The following is a 26,298-nucleotide window of genomic DNA, read 5'->3' as shown; positions in this document are numbered from 1 at the left end:
ACCTTCCAGACACCCCTTTACAGACTTTGGTCTGTAAAGGGGTAGAAATGGGGACCGAGTTTGGAGAGACTCAGCCAGCACAGCTGCTTTATTGTTCAACCACAACTTCGTTGGCGGTTTTCAACAAACTTCATGGCGAGTATAAAGAACACCTTGTGGGAATCTAATATGTCGTGTGGTGAAACCATAGTCAGTTCACAAAATCTGATACAACACAGCACATGACTTCATAATCTACCATTAATTGATCACAGATTTATTGCACATTTTACATGAACGGGAGACAGGCTTACAGAAACTGCTCTGCCAATTAATGAAGAGGCATAAGTAACTAGGCCTGTAGGCGTTCGGTAGCATGCTGTAATGTTGGATTCTGGTTGCTTGTTTGCTTTTTGATGTCCTGGGGATGGCTGCCAGGGTGGTCCACGTGTTTCAGATAATCCCATGATTCACACGATATGCATCATGACCATTTAACTGCTCTGTCATCCCAGGTACAGCTGCAGGTGCAGTTGAAATCACAAATTAAAATAAAACAATATTTTCTCTTAGTTCTTGATCGAGTTCCACCACTAAGATATGCTGTACAACAACAAAAAGTATATTAAAAAATTACTGAACAGGCTGTATGGTTTTAAAACAGAATTACTTTCTCTAGCTTTTTGCTTTGTTGTATATATTCTTGCAATATATTTTTCAGTGCAATTAAGATTGTTTTGATAACATGTCGTTGGTCATAAATTGGTTTTGACTAGCTATTTTCGTTTCACATCGGTTATGCTTCAGGTTTTCCTGTCAAAAAGTCTTCTGAATTCATAACATCAGCTGCTAAAATCCAACCTATTCAATCATAAACATTTCATTGATTCCAGACTCCACTCCCAAAGTTCAGCATTTTTAATGGTTTATCTGTCCTACCTGCTCACTCCGGCATTGGTTCAGGAGGTTGGGAAAAGGGGAAAAAGGAATGAATCAAATTACATTTTACTTTATTTTTTATTATATTTATTATATATATATATATATATATATATATATATATATATATATATATATATATATATATATATATATATATATATATATATATATATATATACACACACACACACACACACACACACACACACACACACACCACTACTATACTACTAGACGGAGTTAAGGCCGAACCGATCGACCTCCATTCCGGGAAGCAAGGGGCTTCCCACAAGGGGAAACTAAGGAAGGATAGGACAAACCAAGGTCTCCTTGGCTTACCGAGTCGTCTAGTCGAGAGAGGTCCGACTCGGCTGATGCTCCAAGGCCACAGAGAGAGCCTTGCGATTTACACAGGGAAAACAAAAGCACTGGAAAAGAGAAGACGAAATAAACACATAAGGAGGGCTAGGGTTAGGGTTAGAGCTTTTAAATAGAATGCCTTTTTAATAATATGAATAGTGGATTGATTAACACAAAATATATATATTTTTTTTTTGTTTGCCAATGGGCCCATTATGAATGATGATTGCATTTATATAAGAGGGCAGATGGAACGTGAATGAGCATCGCCACGAACTGCACATATGTAAAAAGCAGCATCCTTTGGAATTGCAGAATGATGAATTGAAATTATTGTACATTGGTATTCCATGGAAATTTTTGCTTGTTGAAAAAAGCAGGCGGAGCTAACGAATGGAAAGGCAAAATTGCAGACGCACGATTCCAGTAGAAAGGCGTGTTGTTGGGAACAGGGTAAGAATAACTTGAGGCTGATGAAGAGGAGGCTGCTTTTGGACATAGAGTGGTGGAATGGGTGGTGGAAGCACAAACTCTGCAAGTGTTAGCACGGAGACCACTGAAGAATGTATTAAACAGATCATGATCAGGTTGAGACCAGTCGATTAGAGTACTGTCCAGTGCCAACATAGAAGCTGCTTTGGCTGAAAAGGCTTTATGGTACTGATAAAAAAAATGGTACCGCCATATCTGGCACAGAGAAGAACAAATGTTAAATAAATAAGGGTCCAGTTCCTGACGTCAGTGAGCGTAAACTTCACAAAGGACATCACGAAAAGGAGAAAAATCAAGCATGAATTCTCCAAAAGTAAGATTTTCACTCAGGCATAGATCCCATGATTTAAGAGTGATGGACAAATATCCACAGTCGACTACCCTGTGATCCAGAAAGTATTGAATAAATTAACATCTTTACCTTTGATGACATTGCGTCTTAGCTGAGGAGAGAGGGAGTGGCGGTGAACTACTGAAGCAGAGGAGGATCCTGAACTAAAGGCAGTTGCTAGTGAAGACTGGCAGCTCAAAAGCAGGTGTGGGCGTGGCTGAGGCAGTGGCAGAGGTGAGCACTGGGGTCTCTGATGAGGCTGAGATGGCTGCTGGTTCCAAGCAAGTGATTCTGTTATCAAGTGCATCAAAGCACGTCAAGGCGAGAAGATACTGTAGAAATGGAGATGGATGAGTTGCTTCATGTTAAAAATCTGAAATCGTAAAATCGATGAAATTAAGAGCAGAGGAATTGTGGAAGCTGGGAGCAAGTAGAGCTTGTACTGCAGATGAAAAATATGAAATAAATAAAAGCAGCCCGATTGCTTCCTACATCAATGGGCAATCATAAAATCCTATGTATTGCAGCCACGTTAGAAATAAGCTGCGGAAGTTAAAAGGCAAAACACTAAAACACACTTGGAGTTTCTCACAACAGTTTCCACTGGCATGAACATGCTGTTCCAATGATTGCTTTCATGGCTGGTTAAAGCAGCACACAGGGCTCAAAACAGGAAAAGTCACTGGTCAAATTTGAGCCTTACTGTTGATGAAACGATTGCTACGGCCAAGAACATAGTGCTGAAAAAAAAAAAGAAAAAACTACATCTAAGCATGCACCTTTGGCCTATGGGAACAGGGAGCAGTCAGTTCAGTCCTTGTCTTCTGTTTTTAAGGCTGCAATACAAAATAAAATAACTCCCTCTCTATAATGCACATATAGTGAAGTAAAAATATAACTTTCCATGAATTAACCATGCATACAGCACTATGTAATCAATGCTATATTTTTTTTTTTTTTTTTTTTTTTTTTTGAAAAAAGTAACACTCTCACTCGTGGATCATTTTAAATGAGCAGTTTTTAAACTATAAATAGCCTGGCTAAATGGCAGTCTGGAGTTCAAGTCAAAGAAAAAGACAAGCAAACGAAGTGCGAGAAGGAGAGCAGGTCAGGCGAGGGGAAGAGGGATAGCTGGGCTGAAGTGAAGCTGAAGCGTCTCCCGGAGAAAGCTGCAGCTCCTCTCGCAGCAAAAAAGTAAATACATTAGGAAAGATAACCACGTAATAAGCTTAATATTTATTTAGTTATAAAACGAATTCTGAATAAGACGTCTGTTATAAAGTGCCAGCGCAGCTTTTCTTTAGTTCAAATACTGTTATCAAAAGGGAGAGACAAACTGAAGTTAGACTAAGAAGTTGTTTACAGTTTGAACACTGGTACTGTATTTACAGTAGAAATGTTACATGAATCGTTTGTATAGGGAATTGGGGGACATGCTGTAAGAGCACTATATCCGAATGTGCGTTATAATCGAGATCCTTATAGCGAGGGAGCAATGTATATTTTTCAACATAATTGTGTTTCTTTTGTTAACATATCGCTGGTCATAAATCAGTTCTGGGAGGCAATACAAAATTTGAACCCAGCTTTAAAAAGAGATTCAAACAAGAAAGAAAAATAACACAGTGTAATACATTTTTTTTTTTTTTTTGTTCCTGGGCAGCAAGTGTTATTTCCTAATTGCTTATGCCTCAAAAGTATAGAAAATGGCTATTATTCCCCACAAACTTTGCTTTTGTGACCAGGACAGTGATATTTCAAAATATCACTATTTCCAATGGAAAACGGGCAAATGTGTGTCTTTTCGTTCACATAAAATCAGAAAAAAACAACATATGAATCCAAATTAACATGTATTTATACTAAAGTAATACAAAAATGACTACAAAAGATTTAGAAGTGAGTAGTTTTTCAAGATTTACGATTATACTGTATTTACATGTTAATTTGGATTCATATGTTGTTTTTTTCTGACTTTATGTGAACGAAAAGACACACATTTGCCCGTTTTCCCATTGGAAATAGTGATATTTTGAAATAACACTGTCCTTGTCACAAAAGCAAAGTTTGTGGGGAATAATAACCATTTTCTATACTTTTGAGGCATAAGCAATTAGGAAATAACACTTGCTGCCCAGGAACAAAAATTGTGTTACATAGTGTAATAATAAAACAAAACAAAAAAAAAAAAAAAACAAGGTTTTTATGTTACCTGACAAAAGCACTTGTGACTACTGAAACAATAATGTTAATATAGATATTTATTGTCACACTGTTAGACGTACAATAAGGTTACAAAATAAGTCACTCAGGTTATTTATTGTTGACCTGTTGTAATATGGTATCTTGTATGAATAGGATCTTATTTATTTTTCCTGGACTCTAGACAAGTGTTTAATTTTCTTAAGTTAAACATAAAAAAAAAAAAAAAAAAAAAAGACAAAATTGTAGACATTTAACTTGAGCTTAAAATATTAAGAAAATAAAAGGAATAAAAAGACAAAAAAATGCTTGCATTAGGCATGGGTTTCAAAGCTTAAAAGGGCCTTGATTAGATATGTGATGTATTTAGTTATGTAACTTTAACATGATTACAATTTATTAAAACTATACACTTTGTCTTTAATTTTTTAAATGACTAGGAAATTGAGGCAATTGACAGAAAATTTGTTAGGCTATATATCCCCCCAAATAGTAAAGCTATTTTAGTGGAGAAATATTACAGCTGCATATCTCATTTTAAAAAGTTAATTATTGGATCAGTTTTCATTTTTATACAGTATTGTAACAGAAAGGTAGACCATTTTGCAGCCATATTAAAACACACCCATAAAAACACTACTTTGTTAGGTGCCAACATATAATAGAGCCCATAAGACATCGATAGATTTAAAAGCAAGGGTCTGCATTTGGGAAACTACTTCCTGACACACCACAACAAAGTAGTGGGAATAGTAATTGTGTGGTCCCCGCAAAATACATTAACAGTTAAAAGATTGTTCTGCACTTAATAAAACTTAAGCTTTCTGTAAAGTGTTATAATATTCAGCTAGCACAGCCCAGGCTTTGGGTGCCATGAAACCCGCTGGTGGATTCTGACCCTCGCGTGCCATTTTACGCATACGTGTTCCAGAGATGAAGTCAAAATCTTCATGGCTGAAAAAAAAAAGAACATTAATATGAGAAACTATAAACCCTTATCTAATGATGCCAATTGTTTTCATATTAGGTTTTTTTTTTTTTAATAAAAAGCAGCACAATAATTTCACCAAATGCCATAATTGGCCAATGGTTGGTTAAAACAAAAAAATGCTTGTGTTAATCTCTGGGTCAACAAAGAATTATATAACATTTTTTTTTTTTTTTCCCCTACAGTTGCATTCTTGTGTGGTGTGACAATGTGTAGTTTAATTGAAAAAAACTAAAACGTGTTAGTTTAAGACACTTAGCTAGACAATACCAGCCATTTTCTTGCAAACCGGGGAAAAAAAAGAATGTGCCAACAACAAACATAACCCGAACACCAGCTACCAAACTTAAGGTTATCCTGCAAATAAATAATAATTCCAAACACATAATACAACACATAATAATTCCGTTTGAGACTCCTATTTGGAGTATTATTTGTCATGAGCACTTTTGAAGTCTTTTGTGTGTCAAAGTGAGCATATCAATAGATAAGCATATTCTTCTATCATACTAGCATTGTTAATGTGGATCCTAAAATTGCATTAAGTGTAGTCTAAATGGCAATAACTCTAGGCCAAGGGTTTAAACAGTCTAGAGTATGCGCTCCCTGGCTGACTTCCAGGATCTGCATATTCTTGTTCCCAACATTAGTGAGTGTTAACATATTTTACTTGGTGTCAACAGCACTATCAGCCCTAAACCTGCTACCCAGACTCGTTCAACAGACGGAAACATATTCCAGATGTGCATGACTATTTACAAAAAAACTATCAAAAAGCACCATGTGTGCCCCCTGTATTAAATGTTACATTTTTAGGGAATATGTTCCATGGTGTAAAATCTTTAATAGTCATTCCCATTCCAAATATGATCACCATTTAAAATAGAATATCTGTTTTAATAACGTTTTACTCAGGGTCCATGAAAATACTAGATTTTGATTGGATTATTTTACATAAATAAAGCGATCAGTCGTATTGAATATAAAGTATTACTGAGAACCAACACATCACTTATTTTGTTATGCCGATGTGTATTTTATGTTCTGTAGGCTTATTTCTCAGCAGAACAAAGGTTCTGAATTGGCAGTGGCAAGGACTCTCCCTCTCTCTCTCTCTCTCTCTCTCTCTCTCAAGTTGACCTTCTCTGCAATCAATACAGCTGTAATAGCACCCTAACGACCTTGGGTCAAAAAGCAACTCAAAATATAACTGAAGTTCTCAATACAGTTATTCATAACTGTTTTTATAATAAGCAATATCGTGTGAAATGTACCTATGCTTGCACCATATCCTAACATTTATATCCTGCTCACTAATGGTTGGAGAGCTGTAAAACCAGGTCAGATTTGTGACTTTCTCATTGGTTAAACCTACTAAAGACCTTCAAGTGTTTATGTCCCACCTCTGCTCACTTATGATTGGACTGCCACGGAGTAAATGCAGGAGCTTTTATTGGTTGATTTTATTTTATATACAAAAATAGAACTGCACCATTAAATAAAATTTATAAAAAGGAATCTGTGTTCAACTCTTTAGTTGATTAATCAGTCCAATTAATCTATTAAATTGGAGCAGCACTAACCGAAATGTATTTAGCAAGACAAAATTAAATGTACAATAAGGCAAATATTGTACTCACTATTTAACATGTATTATTTGATAACATGCTACATTTGCATTTTACAATAGCAATTGTTGATATTTGAGAGCTCATGTGTGTAGTGTAGAGTGGTGCCTCAAAACAGAAGTTCAAGGAAAAAAAAAGTTCCAGAGACTAGATTAACAAAAGGAACAGTAGACACAAAATGTTTTGTGAGTGAAGAGTGGGTAGGGGGGAGTACTATACAATAAAACAAAGAATCTTCACCAAATACTACAAAGCAGAATTTGTACCAGTCAGTCAGGCTACTGCATTGTTCTAATATAAGTTATAGGAGGAAGCCAAAGTGCAGAAACCATATTCCAGAGAGAAAACTTAATACGGGCTGAAATTAGAAACAGCATGCATTTATTTGAGACATTACACTTTAAAAGTCTTTTAGGGGGTTTGTTGGCCATTAGCATACATATTTTATTTTAAACTTGGCACAGCCCAGCAGTATGCTAAAAGATCAGTTGAAATCAGACTGGTTTCCATAAATTTCAGAAGGCGCCAACTGAAGTCTTTGAAATTCACATTGTACATTGTCCTTTGGTCTCACAAACTTAACCACTTAATTGGTATTATTACAAAAAAAAAGCTGTGTTGAGCCGAAGTTTACTCCCGCACCTTGCATTTGAATATAAACCTTTCAACAGCCTCACCACCTGGTTCATGTTAAAGCTTCACAATATTACTTGTATGTTATACATACAGGTTAATTCACCTGTCTGTTTACTTATTTATTTTTTGGTTTAGTGTATTAGGGGGGAATAAAAATGAAACGTTGCCATGTTTTCTAGATATATGGGGGTTAAATAATGCAGCAAACTAATTCACTGGGTTGAAATCTAGTTGTCTCCTCCTAGCCACCAGTAGAAATCTATTCACCACAGAATTTGACAGTCAGGCGCAATTCACCACAGAAGTGAATGGGGAAGGAAGCCCATGTCTGACAGGAGTCCGTGCCATTGTTGTTAATCTTTCACGAGTACCAATTTAACAGTATTTTACAAAAATCAACATATATATATTATATATATATATATATATATATATATATATATATATATATATATATATATATATATATATATATATATATATTATATATAAATAGATTATTTAATCAATACTCATTGGTAAATACCTAACCCTGGTTACCTGAAATATAACTTTTATTCATTACTCATTGGGAAATACCTTTGTGGCCCAATGTACCTGAATCACATGTCAAAGCTGCTCAATACAGCCCCCCTCTGCATCAGGCATGGAATAAAGAGCCGCGAGCAGGAGTGACTGCCAATTTTCTATCCAAGCCTGCTATGTTAGAAGTGAACGCAGCAACCTCAAAAGATAATGGATAACATTTCTATGTCAGGAATAAGGGTGTGATATATAACCTAACGTTCCCTTTCAAGTATGAAATATTATTCCATTAGCGATTGGGATAGTATACACAAGCTGTCACAGGTGCAGGGCTTGCAGCACTGGCAGATGTGCTAAAAAAAAAAAAAAAAAAAAAGGCTCTTTAGCACTCTGGTCCCAAAGCCTGTTTTAAGGACCCATGACATATAGTCCACAGAATCTAAAAAGGTGTGGGGAGTTGTGTTCCGCAGTATATCAACAACTATGGTATATCATGATACCAAAATAAAATAAAAACATCTAAGTACAGTGGTTTTTCAATACTGTGTTTTTTTTTGTTTTGTTTTGTTTTTTTAAGCTTTTAAAACAAAACTCTGTAATTGTGTGCTTTAAAAACAATATGAACTAATCTTACTCATTTCAACTTAGCAGAAGTGGCCAACTACTTTTATGTTCTGAGAAAATGAAATTACTGCAGCAGTCATGGTAAATGCTGAAGAGAGAAGCTTGATGTGAAACTATTTTGGATGGCAACAGCAATCTGATTGAAGGGCAGTGAAAATGTCAAAAAGTGTTTTAAAAAGTGAAAAACAAAAAGGAGGAAATGCCACCAATTTACTGAAACATACTTCAGCTTGCTGAAGTTTACTATCATTGTAGTTTTTTCCCTTCTTTTAGCTTAGGTACGTGCATATTACTTAAAAAAAAAAAAAAAAAAAAAAAAAAAAAGTCACAGCAAAGTAACACATGAAAAAGGAATGCGCTAGAAGGTGGTCAAAGGGAGTTCATTGCTGCTTATTTATTTCATCATTACAGTGCATTTGCTAGTAGCTGCAGAAATATAATTAGCCTTTAAAACTCTACCGCAATGTTTTTATATTCTTTGGATTTTATGTTAATCCATACTTGATGTGCATGTAATGTGATAGCTGTGAAAATCCTGTGTTTTGAATTGCATACATGAGCGGTGGAAAGACGAGAATGAATACAGACTTCATTGCCAACATATCAGTTTCCCTAAGGAGCAATGTGACGCTTCACCTGCAGAGGAAATCACAGGACCTGTAAAGCTTCTGAGTCACACTGCAAAAGTTTGCCAATGCAGACAGCTATTGGTTCAGCACGAAAGCAATACAAAGTACCTACAGTTTATTATAACAGCTAGAGTGGTTGTCTTGTCTGATTTTCTTTCTTGGCAAGATTTTTAACAACCAAAATGAGCAGAATGGCCTCCTTTAACTAGTAAAATGTCTTTTGTTCTTATTTAAGGTGCACTGGGGCGCTGTTTTGACAGAGACATTTGGCTTGAATACACTTAAACAGAATCATGTTCTAATACCACATAAGAGGAAGGCATTGCCATTAGTGCCCCATTTGTTTTAGAAATGTAGCATTAAATCAAATGCTTACCTTTGAATTTTTTACTGCTGAACTGTGTATGTTAGCGGCGTATTTAGTAAAGCAGTTATTTTTCAAAAACACGTCTTATCTGCTGAACTAATTTTATTAAATTATTTGGAAGTGGTGATTTTCTAAATATCTAACACTATAAAACTATAAAACAAATGCATAGTGTTTTAAATTAAGGAATACAATGTTTGTATTCCCTAATGCAACACATTACTTTATTTGTTTAAAAAGAAATATTTTACAATGTACCTGAATCAATCAGGCTAGTCTAGTGAACAGTACATTCTAGTAACAGTCTAGTGAATAAGATGTGAACAGTACAGATTCATGGAGGTTTTATGTTGTAGTGACTTTAAGAACATAAGACATGTTACAAACAAGAGGAGGTCCATATGTCCCATCTTGTTCATTTGATAGTTTATTGATCCAAGCAAGAACCTCATCAAGCCAGTTCATGAAGTAACCATGTAAATCAGCTTCCGTGTAGTGTTTCATTTTTTCATTCCTTGCTCACATTTTTATGGCACTTCTAAAGATACCCCTGGCAGTGGCACTGTGTGCAATTAAGCCATTCTGTCACAATTAAATTTAATTCTATCTAATGTTGTCCTTTTTGCAGTACTTGACAACTGTAAGCTGACATTAATATTGGGGCTCGCAGATGAAAAAAATAAATAAATCACACAGTGACACTGCTAGAAAACACGTGTGATTGAAAATATCTGGAAGCACAGTCATACTGAGCTCAGTCTAACACAACAGCACCCCTCCCTCTGTTTGCCCGTCATTAACCATTGATACAGTACATCTTGTGGCTTAGTGCTGGGAGGTGAACAGTAAAACGAATGGCAACAACAATACATTATGATAGAGTACTTTTCACACAGGACGAGAGTAGACAGAATTAAATTGAATTGTGACAGAACGGGGCAGCTGATGTTAAGCATGTTTGTGAATGGGTTGTAGATCAGATGTGCTGGTGCTGGGGGACAGCCAGGTTAGATGCATCTGTAGTAGTGACCTCTCTCCTCATGGTGCTACCCAGAGCTGCACCCAAGCGTATGTGAGCTGGGTGTTTCCAACATGAAAGGATTTTCATATAGGTGATGACACCCTGCGAGCAGGTTGTGTTGAACAACAACAGGTTGAAAAACCCTGCGACTGAACTAGGCCTGGAGAGGGTGCATGTGGAGGAGTCCCAAGGGAAGGAATTGGGACATTGCTGCAATCAGGACCAGAAGCTTTTGGAACAGAGTGGCGATTGTGGACCTGGAGTCCAAATACACCCCCAGATAGGTGTCAGCCAGCTTTTGATGTGGTTCACAGAGAGCCCCAGTCATTGCAGGTGACTGGTGACCAGCTCTGTGTCTAATACATCCTGATAATTGAGGCAAATCGGCCACAGAGGTCTATCCCAATCAGTAATGGATAACATTTCATACTTAAAAGGGAAACACTCAAGACTTTTTAGGAAACCTCAGGAGGTAAAGTCAGGAAGCTCATATTACCCATATCTTGCATACATTATACAATTTGCAGTGTGTTAACAGTGGAATTTTACTGGCACTGCAATGTAATAAAGTATATACAGTATAAACAGGGTGGTCCTTTAATCATCCTTCTCAAGAGCGATGTCTACTCATGGGTGACTAAGTCCTGCCAAGGCTGGGAATTTAACTTTACAACTAGAAGAAATACACTATGTAACACAATTTTTGTTCCTGGGTAGTAAGTGTTATTTCCTAATTGCTTATGCCTCAAAAGTATAGAAAATGGCTATTATTCCCCACAAACTTTGCTTTTGTGACCAGGACAGTGATATTTCAAAATATCACTATTTCCAATGGGAAAACGGGCAAATGTGTGTCTTTTCATTCACAAAGTCAGAAAAAAACAACATATGAATCCAAATTAACATGTATTTATACTACAGTAATACAAAAATGACTACAAAAGATTTAGAAGTGAGTAGTTTTTTGAGATTTACGATTATACTGTATTTATTGTTTCATCAAATTATACTTACTTTTTAGGGTCATAAAAATCCATGCACTGTTTTTTCTTGTTATAAGCTGCAACCTTGAAAGGAACGATTTCCAAAGTAATCAGGCCGGGGGCCATTGTCAGCACTTTAGCACCATGTGTTGGCTCGTACAGGTCTCTCCCAGTTTCAGGGTGAGGCATTCCAGCCGGGTCACGGCCAACAATATAGAAGTTTGCTCCAGTAACCATGCGAGCTCTACAATGCCACTGCACCTATAAAATGAAATACATTACAATCAACAGATTACAAAACCCTACACAGGCACTACTATAGGCAAGTACCACTGCATCATTGGCTGCATCTAATGTAATGGGTTATCATGCAATAATTAAATTGGGATTAATCTAACCAGACCCGGTATAAGACAATTTACACATATATACCTCACAAATTGGTAAATAATCCATCCTGCCTGTAAAGTTTGGCTAGTTGATGCAGCACTGTTCTGCTTTCAAAAGGGTGCAATAAGCATGTCGCTATACTATATGATACGTACTATGAAACATGATCGTAATGGTCAGTATGGACTACTGTACTTAAAGCATACAGTATAACAAGTGTAAAGGTAAAGTCATTGTAATTATTGTGTACTGTGAGGTCCATGTAATTGTAGGATTGCTGGTTGAGTGTAGAAAGTGTTGAAGGAATGGCAAGACAAGAGGTGTGCAAAACAACGGTTGGTTTTATTTTCTTTCCAACAGTGTTCAAATAAACAAAACATAAAATAAAACCTTGCCCGGGGTTTAGGGTCCTAAATTAAACTTTCTTCTTTTCTCCCCCAGGGTCTACCTAGAGTTGGGCTTGTCCCATAAACTTAAAGTGTAAAACAAAGTTATTAACACAAATATGCTTTTTTTTTTTTTTTTTTTTTTTTTTTAACAGGCCAGCTTGGGTCCTCAGACATCAAGTTACAAGGCGAGTTGAGTACCATTCCACATTGGTATGAACTGTGTTTGCTTTTAGTTTTCTTCTTTCTTTTTAAGGTTTCCTGGAACATGCACCAGAGGGCGCTGCAGAATGGGACCTGAAGTATAGTACATCCTCGCTAGAATGAACTTGGATTTGTTATAGCGAAAGGACAATCAAAATGAACGATAAACTGTGGAGTAAGTTAATGAGATGATATTGTGATTAAAAAGTAGAATTACATGTACCTGTTTGTTTCACGTATGCAGTATTCTGCCTTTGCTTTATCCAGTTTGTTAAAGGATTAAAACGCAATACAAAAAAGCCAAAATCCTGAATTGAAGCTGAAGTTTTATTCAAAATGAATCGTTTCAAAGTGCATCAAATCTTAATCCAACATGCAGGAATCCCAAACTAAGCTTTTATTCCAAATCAACCTGGCGTGAAAAGTCTGGCATGAAAAGTTAATCAGATCCTCAAGTTTTTTTGTTTTTTTCTTTAATCAATTTTGCTCTGTTGCATGAATGCTGAACAAGCCACAAAAGTGTGCTTTTTGACAACCTATATTCATGAGAGAAATGCCGGCGTTACTCCTTTTTTTCAAACGATCAAAATAGTTTCCAGCTTTGTTGCAACATAAACTGATTTCCATTTTGGAGGCAGTTACACAGCGCGCACTTCTTAAGACAAAAGAGCTGACTTCACTGCGAGGTGGCATCCAGTGGGTACAGACGGGGATGTTGACAGCGTGTGTATATTGTAACAACAACAACCGTTAACACTACAAGAATGAGCCTTCAGTTGATTCAGGGCCAAACTCAATATTTATTACACTATAAATGATCAAAGACAATCTCCCAATTGTTAACTAACAGGTTGCTGTGGGCCATCACCTACGTCGCTAAAACAAACACATTTTTAAAAGGAATCTCAGGGTGGAACTATTCGCTTCACCTCTGCTTCACAATGACAACATAAGTCAAACAGCGGCCAATCACCAGCAGCTCCTGAAGTCCATGCCTGTCACACATAGGCTATTCGACCAATATGAAAGCCCCTCCTACTCCAAGCACTCCTGCACTTCACAGACCAGTATTATCTTTTTTTTTTTTTTTTGGTGTCCAGGGGCCAGGCTCGTTATAGCCGAAGGTTCGTTATAAGGAAGGGCGTTATAGCGAGGGTGTACTGTAGTAGTAGCAGCACACGTCCAGTGCTGCCACACTTGGATCATTGAGGTACTGCACCGAGGACAGCTCACTATTGTCCCTTCTGGAGGAACAAACACATTACTGTAGCCTGGTGCTAGCTGAACATTCACAATTCCAAGTACTGTTATAAGTTTTGTAATTCACAGTTATTGTTTTCTAGGTCTTGGCTCCCCCTCCTGGAACACAGTGGAAACCCAGCCTGCTTTGGCACACGTGGGTCGTAAAAGCAAAGTCTTTTTAAAACCAATTACAGTCCCGAACTTATCGATCTGAAAACAACAGTCCCGTTCTACAGAAACACAGTGAATCCTGCAGTGTGTTATAGTACTCAATGGTTTCGTCTTTCCTGGTTCCTGTGCTTCAAGCCATGTTCCTGTAATGGCTGCTTTCCAGCATGGCGTCCCTTCTTCAAGCTTTGCTTTAGGATATCCTGGTTGTTGGATTTATCGAACTTAGACACACAGGTTGTTTTATAAATGCACAACAGTGGCACTGAATAATTACATGTGTTTCCTCAGGTAATAAAAACATTTAATGCTCTTGTCACTACCTGTAGAAGACTTACTACTTTGCTTCTCTTGAAAAGTTGAACTTACTGCTTGGCAATGTACTATGTTTCGCTTTGGTGCTCTCCTTACTCCTCACTAGTCCAGCCAGCCTTCTAAATCTGCCGCATCTACCCAGAATACTTAAATGGTTTGCATTCAGAATACAAACCATTTAAGGATGCATCAAGATTTTTTAATAAATCTATATTTATAAAATCTATATTAATGTATCATCTATAAATCAATGCAGTATTGTCATCCCAGCCTGAAATTGAATTTTCTGAATAATACTGCAGCTGATCTTGAGATTTATCAAGTAACTTGTGTAGATCTAAACTCCCAATGAAAATTACAAGAACTGTAAACAACCGGAAAGGCAATAAATAACTAACACAAGTCTGAAATTTATTATAATCCACTGCAAGCTTCATTTTATGTGGCATGCTGTATTAGTAAACTGTTTGTTATAAAAGAGATTAACGGTTTAATCCACTAAAAGAAGAAATTTCACAACCCTTTCTGTCAAAGCAGAACACTTCTTAAAAACTAATGGGATTTAATTTATTGGTCTGCCTGGAAAGTTGGTTACATTTTATGGCCGGAAGAACTGTGTGCAGTCTGGCTCCATGCTTCCTTTTTAATGGGCAGCCCACCATCTTGAAGAGAGGGATATGTCACCAAAATAAATCCATAAAATGTTTTACTTTCCCAGAAAGATTATTACAAATGTGATGTTTCACATCAAATCATGAAATCATTAGTTAAGCAGAACTTTTTTTTTTTTTTTTCTTTCTGGCTCTTTTCAGCACTGCAGTTCTGTATGTAGGTCTGAAAGAGAGGTAAAGTTACATACAGTAGTGCTAACAGGATTAATAACAACAGAATGGTGACTAGGCTACACTATGTGGGTTGTAATTTCCAGCATATTAAACTGCTGGTTGTAGACTAATATATTTTTCACTTATAACTTAATTACAGTATTTTGTTAAAGTATTAATGTACATTAGGTATCACTTTTGTTTTCAGAACCATGTATGGGTACTATAAATCAAGGCCTGAAACAGGGGGATCCCTGTATATAAGTCATCTACATACAAACAGTAGCCAAGATTTAGGAGGGGGGAAAAACAGCTTGGATTGGGTTGGTGGACCAAAGTAAATTCACTCTAGGTGTATCTCCTAGTCCCATTAGAAACCATAAGCCCTAGAACTTTTTCATTTCTAAAATATTTGTAGGGACCAACTTGTGCACCCTAGAATGTGGCCCCAGGTTGTTCCCATGCTGTGCTGGATATTGTTGGGCATCCAAATAGGTTTGGGTTACCAAATATTCAAAAATATCTTCAGTGACAAACAGCTGAAAGTTAATTGGGGTAAGCCCAGTTATATTCACACTGGTATGCCAGAAAACCTGGGTATTTGAGGCTGGATGATGTTATGGGTGTTAGGGGGATCCAGTGATAGAACTGCTGAAATCTACCTCCCCTTGGTACAAGCCCACCTACTTGCATTGGGTTCAGGCAGGGGCTCAGTCTCAGTTTCCATAAACTGCTCCTCCTCCTGACCACTGTTAATCTCCTCTGGAGGAAGTGCCACTTCGTTCACATTCACTGTCAGTGTCATCTGGCACAAAATCACTCGCTGAGCTAGACTTCATAAGTATACCTGTCAACTTTTGGCGCATGTTAAAGAAAATTTACTTAAGGTAGTAATGCATTACAACTGTACTGTAACCTATATTAAATCAGTCTCAACGGGAGACAGGAGACTTGACAGGTATGCCTTAGGAGGTTAGCAATTTTCTCCCCAAAATAACCTCCACTGCCCTGTACAAATAAAATTATAAATAAAAAAAAATGCAATTAAATTTGATTCTATACAAGGAGTGTTGTGAGGTGAAAGGAGATTACTCAAAAAAAAAAAAAAAAAAAACTAATACATTTTAAGCCAAGTGGTTTAAAAAAAATAAGAATTGTAATAATATTTTTTTTTTTTTATATATATAATAGTTTTTTGTTTTGTTTTTAAAATGGAGCAGAAGAAAAATCAAATCAAACCAATACTTGCAAATGGTTTTTGGGTATATGGGGAACGGAGAAAATTTAATCAATATAGTATAAATCAAAAGTCTTATTTTATATGTTTTTTTAACCAAATATAGAACAGAAAATATCGGTTTAAATAATTAAACACTTTTTTTTAAATGGACCAGGAGAAAAAAAAGTTCAGGAGGATGTGGAGAGGAGAAAAAAAAAAAAATCAAAATCATATTTCTTCCCAAATGTACATCTTGTCCCCTAATTTTTGGTTAAACCAATAGTTATAAAAATAAAATTTAAATCAATAATTCCAATCAAATATCGTAGGGAGAAAAAAAAAAATCCTGAAATCGTTTTCAGGAGGACGGGAGAGGTGAAAAAAAAAAAAACGTTTTTTAATTTTTTTTTTTTTTTTTTTTTTTTTTTTTTTTTTTTTAAATCAAAATGTGTTTAAAATGTGGAACAGGAAAAAATCTGACGAAATATACAATTATGTATAAAAGTTTGTAAATTATACAATGTACATTTTTTCTTTTTTTTTTTTTTTTTTTTTAATAAGTTAGGGACAAATTAAATCTAATATAAAATTATAAAGAAAGAAAAAGGATGTAAAACAGGGATAACAATAAGATAAATAGAAAAATATATGTTATGTGAAGTAGGTCAATCTGTGCATGCTCAAAAATGAACTAACAGGCATTTATGTCACCAACTCAACGGACTGTGTTTCGGACTCCTGAGATTCCAAAGTGTACAGTAACTTATGAAAAAAAAAAAAAACAAACAAAAAAAAAAACTACATGGTTCTTAATGATTATTTTATCCCCCGATCGCTGAGCTTGCACCACTGGGTTTCAACTACCTCCCCACACACAGGATACGTTACAATGGTGTCAATATGACAGCCTCAGAAGTATCTTCCTGTACCATCATATCAACAAAACAAGATGTAGAAAATAATCAGATGTGTTACTTTAAAACTAATTACATAAAACACAGCTCGATAACACAACTCGTATATAAACCAAAAAACAAAACGAAAACATTTTTTATTATCAATCTTCATTGAACAGAATGAAAGGTAGTTTAAAATTCATGCAGATAGTTTAAAATTCACTCTGGAACGAAACTGGGTTTAACAACAGTGTCACATCGAAGATATTTCATCTGTGTAACATAATGAAATTGAAAACACCGACCCAATATTACGTGCATGAACTTCTCGATGAACAACCCCGTGTGAAATAACAGCAATCCAGCATTTTTTTTTGTTTGTTTTTGAAACATGTTTCTAATAAGGACGTACCTGGTACGACTGGCAGCACTAAGTGAGTGTTTTTGAGGACTTATTGCAATGAAGGGGTTAATACATGCTGAGTTGGATTGTTTGCATAATGCTTTTAAGTGTTAGGATTTTTCTATTTTAGCAGCATCAGAGTTACTTATTCCAACACCTTTTGTTCAACACATTGACTTAATTTAAAAATTAAACTGTATTAACTGAAAAGCAGCAGCACTTTGTTTTGGTAAAGCACTCATGAGTGAAAAAGAAATATCTCTGTGAATTAGCTGTTGCATTTTACTCTCATCCTCATTTTTTTCTGCTGTTGACAATTCAAAACTTTCACAAATCACAAACAGTGGTTATTAAGGTGTTATTTACCTCAGTTGGCCCAGCGTACATCATGGGAGATGGGAAAATAGCCACTACGGTATTCTCTGGGTTAAGAATGCCTTCCTCCAGCACTGCTGCATGTTGCTTCATACGCCATGGAAGTGGAACATCGTCATCCTTGGTCCAGCCGCCAAGAGGATGGAGCAGAAGGACTGGGCGCCTGTAGCCGAGATCAATTAGCCGTTTGTGGGTGTCCTGCATCAACAAGGCATGTCCATTGTGTACAGGGTTACGTAGCTGGAATGCAAACACAGCATCTAGAAAAAGATGTGAAAAAGAATAAATTGACAAAGGGGAACCTGCACAAAAGACCATGTCTATTAAAAATGCACAACAAAGCAAGTGTTTGTATTTTAAAAAATCAGCTAGATAAATCTGACAAACTATTTGTGAAGAAAAGAGGCAACAACTACCTTTGTTAAGGTTGAGCATAATGATATCCTACTAAATTGCTTGCCGGCATATTGGTTGTTTTGACCGGTTTATTTATTCTTATCATTTCCATGAGTCACATCTGATAAAAAAACAAAAAATGTTGCACACATTCAAAGGAAATATATATTCACTGTACCAGCTTTCAGCTCCTTGAATTTGTGCTTCAGTTCAGCAGGAGTGAGACGATACTGGTCGAGACCATCATGCCAATAGATTCGATCTAGAACTTGAAGATCACCACCAACAAGCCAGTCTCCACTCTCCATTACCATCTACAACAGGGTTAAGAAAATGAACAGCACCAGTGTCATGAAAAGGTAGTGACCCTTATCAGTACATGTAAAAATGTAAATAAGGGCACCTTACTGGTTACAAGCAAGGTCTGTTACAATGGTGGGTAAAAGGATTAATGTAATGGTGCTTATTCAATTGATCAACTGGCACTGGTCAAAACAGCAGTGGTGTTTAGACACGCCTCCATTTATAAATTGACCCTGGTACATGCCTTACATTTTCATGTTTTGTAGTTCTCTGACACCTGAAGTGATATGTTCTGTTATCTTTACAAAATAACTTGCATTGGAATTAACCAGTGCACAGTATACACCTACTGAACAGTGCATAAGTTTAGGATACAAAACTTAATAAATAATGCAGTTTGTACCCTATATGGGTATAAAAGTTTGTAGGTGTCTGAACTATGTTGTCTTGAATTGTGTTAATATCATAACCAACAAGAACTTACAATGTGGCACTTAACTCTCACTAAACTCTAAATTGAAATGCATACTAGGAATTTTAGCAAGAATCCGTTTCTGCCTGCCAAAAGATTAACGCTTTGTCTATGTAAAAAAAATAATGTAATAAATAGGGACATCTTAATACAACCACAAATTGTCAAATGAGTCTAAAATCTTGTAGTTTTTTATCCAGCCATACAGGAAGTCGTTCGTCTCCACACATCAAATATTTTGATGTATTTTAGTTGTTTTCTTGATCACTGGACTCATTTACTTATAAATGTGATACCGTACATGAAGTATTAGGTTTAGTTTTAAATGATTTGGAATATACATTAACTGGATGCTATTGAGAAAAAGTCTTACAGGAGAAAATATTACACTTAAAGTAAAAAAAGTGGTTTATGCAGGGCTCCAGACTGACTAAAATGGTCGCAAATGTAACTGTTTTTTTGGGGTTAGCCGCCTGAAACACAAAAATGCTGCCTCTCCCTTTAAAAACTGATGGCAATATTTATGAATGCGCAATGACGTCAGTCTGTATATTAAAAAAAAAAAAAAAGAAAAGAAAATGCATATCACATGTTTTAGTAAACTGCAGTGCAAGGAGGACTAACAATTTGATCGAATACAAATGTTTGTAAGTGGAGAGAGGTGCTGTACTAACATCAGCACAAAACATTAACCCCAGTTTCATGCAACAGTTGTGATAGTGACCAAACCAGAGTGAGTACTGTTGTGTAAAAATGTAGCTTAAAATGAACAGCTGCAATCAAGAAATAACAGCAGAAAACTAAAATTAAATTACACTTAAGGGCTGTGTTGCACACGTGCCATTAACAAAATGCCCCGACAACTTAAAGTAAATGATTGTAATAAATAATAAAAAGGGCTGTAATGCAGCAAAAAGATCGATTAAACTAAAAAAAAACAACTTCATCTTTCACCAGTCAAAGCGTAGGGTGCTAAGAAAGTTTCGAGTCATCTGGTGCATCTTCTTTAGCAGCTGCAATTATCCCAGATGTAACAGATTTGGTTACATTGTTTACCGTCAGGAGTTTAAGGGATGATTTATTACACAGCAGATTCCTTAGTTAGATGATGAGCTGATCATATCTCTTTAGCCACAGAAGCAAATCATTTAATACTTTAGCATAATCAAAAACAGTAATGTAGCAGGAGTTGTGTACCAACACAGGGCTGTTGGACACACACGAGTAAGTTCATTTCTCAAACTGATCATTTTAAGAAAGGTAAAAGCAGAATGCAATTACTAGGAAGTGTATTGCTGAGGAAAAAAAAAAAAACATTCAGGGAGTTAAATGAAATGGACTGCAGCTTACTTGATTGCAGTAAAAAAAAAAAAAAAAAAAAAAAAATGTAGCTCTCAAATTGCGCAAATGAAAATATCTAAAATATATGGCAATGTGCTTGCAGTGGTGTATTCAATATTGTAATTAGCATTCACTGCAATTTAAACTTGTTTCTACTGAAAAATAAATGGTAACATGTAAATCATAACAGTCTGTGTTACATGCTATCAGATCAGGATTTCACTAACACTGAGAATGGGAGCTGCAGCATGCTATTTCCCAAATTACAACTGTATACAATTAAAAAGATGCGGTCACCAATTCCATACACAATTGCAAAATATTTTAAATATAAATATGCTGAGTTAATTGCAGTCAACTGCATAGATAAACCATTCAGCAGAATGAGGCAACAAATAATAAAGCTACTGTTTTAGCTTAATTTTCAAGTTGTTGTATTTTAAGCAGTTGAATATGATGGCAACCAACTTGCTCCTGAAGTGGCACCAGCAACTGGATTTGACAACCAATTTTCTTTGGCCTAGAAGCCATTTGTTCCTAAGCCAAAAAGTTTGCCTGGAGTCCTGGGTTTATGAAATACTACATATACTGCTGTATTATATAGGTCAGCCTTATAGTGTATAGTGTTATAGGTATTCACCAAAATCATATATATATATATATATATATATATATATATATATATATATATATATATATATATATATATATATATATATATATATATATATTTTTCTTTAAAACGTCTGCAAAAGGTTAGTAAATGCTAAGCAAAGTGGGTGGATAATATTATATTTAATCTTGGTCTTGGTGCTAGGTTGTTTTCTGTTATGAAACAGAATGTGTGCTGCACGGGCCATAGATCAAATATTTGATTAATATTTGTATACTTAGTCTGTTTAAGACTAGTCAAAATAATATTTCTAACACACACTAGTCCTGCCATGCTAGGACAATAAAACATCTGAATTACAACATCCATTCTGTCTATTTGTATTCAAAATGAATACATTTAGCTTGGACCACTTCAGTTTCTGTGTACACACAAAATCCACTTGACACAGCAACCTTTCAGAAATGAGGCCAAAAATGTAATGATAGTTCAGAGACTATATTCTCAGGATAGGGGTATGCTCAAAGGGCAATGAGAGAAACTTGGAGTATCACAGCGTGTGCTACCTCTCTGCTCGGTGGATGGAAAAGGGAGTAGTATAAAATGTAAAGCTCCACATGCAACCAATTCCACAAACTGTGGTATGATTTCCTGGAGAAAAGACTGGCATTAAAACTGGTTGAATATAAATAGGGCTTCTAGTTTTCGGGTTTTATTTCACATCTCTCTCCCTCCCATTAAACCTTAATTAATAGTTGTTAATAGAATTATTAATAGAATTTGGCGACTAGAGCCAGAACAAAATGCAGGTTCAAACAGAATCAGGTGAGATCAATGCACGTTGTTTGTTAACTCAATCAAGATGAGGGTAAAAGGAAACAACTTCCTTTGGCAATTAATGTTCGATTAAGAAAGCAAATCGGCTCAAAATATATTTAAAGGGACACCATGTGATCAAAAATAAAACCCAAAAACTAGAAGCCTTAAATATAAAGTTAACATCTAGAAAGGTATTAAACGGAACGCCTCTTAATAAGATCCAGTCCAGAAAAGAAAAAGGGGAGGTGGCAGTGGGGAATAATATAATACATCTGCAAAGAAACAAAGATAAAGAGATTACAATTTCTTTGTAAAGATAAAAATTAAGTCTGGTCCAGCTGGTGCCCATAAGCCACGGCAACCCTCCTCCAATCAACACAGACAGAATGTGACTTTTTCAAACAGGGTTTTAAAAGGTTTCAGCTGTAACCTTGATGTATGGGTGTTCTTTGCACGTTGTCCCCCACTGCCTCGCACAACGTTCCTCTTTCCTGTGCTCGTAAAACTCAGGGTTGCGGAGAATGGCCACCCGGCACCCCTCGTAGGCCAGAGCAAAGGCAGTGCAGCCATCCAGCTTCTCTTTGTCCTCGCTTGTCACAGGTAGTACGATTGGCACCGATAAGTTAATGACTCCTCCTGCAAAGCAAGAACAAAAAACACAACCCCAAATACAATTAAAGAAAATTCATTTTAAACAAAAACGGCCTGGCACTACAGGCTAGAGAAAGCGTCACTGAACATGCTATATGGGAAGTAAAAAAGTAAATCATGTATTCTAATATAATTATTAGAACTCAACTTATTTTTTTTATTTCAATTTTTTGCCTTTAAAAGTTAGTTAAGTGCAAGAGTGTGTCGCTTTTGTAATAGTTAAATCAAACTACACAACGAAAATGTGTTTGAAGTTCAGCCAGGTATTGATTCTGATAACAATGAACAGGTTTTTTCACTGAATAGGTAGCATGAAACCTCTCAGAGGAGGTTGTAAACTTGACAGGCATGTCTAAGTTTAAGCCACTTATATGCAAGAGTTTCTAACTTAAGAGAACAAGTACTTGCACCGATGGCTTAAATTGTATTGTACAGTATTGAGAGACAGGTGGTTTTTGAAGTTCTGAATACAGTTTTTATTCCAAAAACGTAATTTATGTAGCAGGAATTCTTCTATATCAGCTTCAAGGGATAATATATTTAATAAACATTTTGAAGGGTTTTTTTTCATCCTTCCCAGAAAATAATGCAGTATTTTTTCAACTCGTGATAAAGAACATTTTGTTGTCTATATGATTCTTTCTGCAACCTTCAGAATATATATAGCCTTCTTTAATTTATAATTTAATATTCAATTCCAGGAATGTTACCAGCAATCAGTGATTTTGACTCAAAGGGGACCCCTTGTGGTGTAAATGCAAACACATTTATTACATTTGATTTAATTGGATGCGAGTGGAAAACCAATATTTAACTGACTACTGGAACGGACGTATGCAGACTGTATACCTCAAAACAATGTGCTTGCAACAAAGACTCAAATGTAAGCTAAATGAGTACTTCTATGTATAGGCTAAATTAACTTATTTACACTGCCTTTTGTACAATACATGCAGACAGTACTCTGGTGCAAAACGTTTGATTCTTAATTAAAACAATATGGAAATTGATAGTCACTTTTTTTTTTTTTTTTTTTAAGTAAAGGGTTTTAATTTTGATTTCTACAGGTGTAATTTTTGCTTTAAGAGTTCCAATTTTTTTTTTGGTGTTTCTAATGGTTTCCATGTTGAGTATGCCCATTTTGTAAGATTTACTGGCAGTAAAATACAAAACTTTTACCTCCTCAACCACAATCAAAAAGTCTTGGACACATGGTTTATATCCTACTGGACAGATTACAGTTGCTATGTTAACTGATCAAACAGTAACTAGTAAAGGTGGACACACTTTAAAGTGTGACAAAATGCAGGCTTCAGTGTTCCGGATACATTTGTCTCGATGATATATTACATATTTGTAAATCTCCTTGAAACATTTACTTACTAGATCTCTCCATGGTATGAATTCCTTATATATTAATACTATACATTACCTTGTGCTAGGAGAGGTCAAGCATAAGTAGCTCCATGTCCAAACCTTGGTGGCCCAATATTCATTCCGTTCTTACCGTCCAAGATGCAGTCGAAATGGAGACACTGAAGGTATTCCCTTTCTCTCATGAAGCCATTCAGTGGAGTGGCCCAGCCTTCTGCCAGAACCTGAACCCACTGCATGTCAACCTGCCAGGAAGAAAATTAGGGCATCAAAAGTCCAGTGCGTTTTCTTGTGCAAAGTAAGCATAATATTCACATAAAAAAAGGACAGTAGAATAGTTGCATTTTAAAAGACTGGGTAAAAGAACAAGTGGGCTTTGAGAGTCAGGGAAGCAAATAAGGGGCACTTTATACAAATACAACCTGTTTCTTAACATGTTTGATTGTACTGCCTCATTTACTTAATAAGACAACAGTGAAGTTCAAGTATAACCGATTTGGAAATATATGCACTTGTATTGTCATGTTATCTCAATACAAGGGGGTCAAGAGCTACTTCCTTGTAGTGACCCCTGGGCAACGTCTCTGACAGCAAAAAGCTCTTCAAATCAAACTTACCATGCAATGCTTAAGCAAAGCAATGTTGGGCTTGGTTAGTGCTTGGATGGGACACCATCTGGGAATACAGAGTGCTGTAGGCTGCATGTTAAGCTCATACGAATATATATCTCAGTACAATATGCATCAGCCAGTATGTCTGTTCATACAGGAGTAAACAAACTTTCTGACTATACACTTCCTTCAAAAACATATATAGAGTACTTAAATCTACAGAAGGTTATATGCTTTTAAACAAAGTGTGGTCGAATTACTGTAGAGGTCTATAATTATTTAACTGATCATGCTAAAGTTTCAAATGGTTTCAAGACTTGCACAGGTTGGCCTTTGAGGAATGGAATACTAAGTTGTAAATCCTACATTGATGCCATATGCATTTGTGGCTTACCTTGTTAATCTCCAGTGCTGGTAAAGTTTGTGCATCAGTCTTTGCCAGGTCCAGCTTGTTCTCAGGCACATACAGCTCTTTAACTTCATACGAGGCATCCACTGGGACAATGTCCTGTTGTGCAACAAAACAAAATGTCAGTGCATTTGGAAGAATGTTCATAAATGATGCCAGTAAATGTTCACGGTTTGATTACTTCTAAATATACATTCATTTAGAAGCGGAACTGTAAGAACAACAATGCAATGTTTATTAAAATTCAGATGGCGCATCTCAAAATGATTCAGTTCATAATTCCAGTACCAGATCTCCAAATTAAGCCTAAACTTTCAAGTATTTACACAAAACACAGGACTAAGGATGGGTATGTGTAAATGTTTATTCAATTAGAAAAGTACTATCTTGTATTGCAAAAAACATAAATGGTCTGAACAGACCCATTAACCACGCCAAGCCAGATGCTGCAGTCCAATGCATAAATACATATTACAAAAATCATAATTTCTTTCTATGGCTCTAAATTACTCAACCTCCTCGCATTAAAAAAACAGGCATTCTTAAAAGTGCAGGGTGATACCAATACTGTAGCTATGGAATGCACCACTGCATGTATTAAAACTATATTCAATTATTCCATTCAATGAATGCAAAAGACTACAAAATAGATGTATTTTACAAAAAAAGAGATATCATACAATGCAGTACTGGTATAATTATTTATACTTAAACCACTATGGTTAATATTAATGAGCAAACCCATAGCAAGCGGAAAATGAATGAGATTGCAGCCAATACAATTTTTTAAACTTCCAGCGTGATTTTTTTGTTTGGGGTTATTTTACCAAAGTAGACACAAACAGTAAAATTCACACTTTGTAATAAAAGATTGTGCTACATAAACAGCATTGGGACAAGAATAACCACCTACGATAAAAGCGTGATGTATCCACCTACCTGCAGAGAGAGGCTCTGCCTCACGCTTCAGGCTTTGTTGACTGTGAATATGCCTTGCTCAAGCAGCAGAAGTACCAGTAAAATCGCAACAAACCTTTACAGCTCATTTCACCAAATGCACTCCACAAAGCAGCAAATAACAAACCTAATGATTGAAATGATCACTAAAGACACATTACTATCAGCCGTTGAAGGACAGGGTTAAATAAATTATATACCATATTACTTTGAATTGCCCCCA

At 35.9% G+C, this 26,298-nt stretch overlaps 1 protein-coding gene across 1 annotated transcript in view; it reads right to left on the bottom strand.

Annotated features, from left to right (window-relative positions):
* Positions 1–4,345: 4,345 nt before the first annotated feature.
* The window catches only part of LOC121321805 (bifunctional 3'-phosphoadenosine 5'-phosphosulfate synthase 1-like), a 51,402-nt gene continuing 29,449 nt past the window's right edge, over positions 4,346–26,298 (bottom strand). The window contains exons 6-12 of the mRNA XM_041261021.1: positions 25,104–25,217; positions 24,232–24,343; positions 22,504–22,709; positions 18,704–18,839; positions 18,121–18,389; positions 11,739–11,968; positions 4,346–5,260 (exon numbers count right to left, since the gene is read on the bottom strand). Coding sequence (XP_041116955.1) covers positions 5,122–5,260; positions 11,739–11,968; positions 18,121–18,389; positions 18,704–18,839; positions 22,504–22,709; positions 24,232–24,343; positions 25,104–25,217 — 1,206 coding nt within the window. The 3' untranslated portion in view covers positions 4,346–5,121. The remainder of the gene's footprint in view (positions 5,261–11,738; positions 11,969–18,120; positions 18,390–18,703; positions 18,840–22,503; positions 22,710–24,231; positions 24,344–25,103; positions 25,218–26,298) is intronic.

Source organism: Polyodon spathula, chromosome 1, assembly GCF_017654505.1.
Source record: "Polyodon spathula isolate WHYD16114869_AA chromosome 1, ASM1765450v1, whole genome shotgun sequence".
NCBI classification, from domain to species: domain Eukaryota; kingdom Metazoa; phylum Chordata; class Actinopteri; order Acipenseriformes; family Polyodontidae; genus Polyodon; species Polyodon spathula.
The sequence above is the reverse complement of the archived record's forward strand: the minus strand, read 5'-3'. Positions and strand labels throughout refer to the sequence as shown.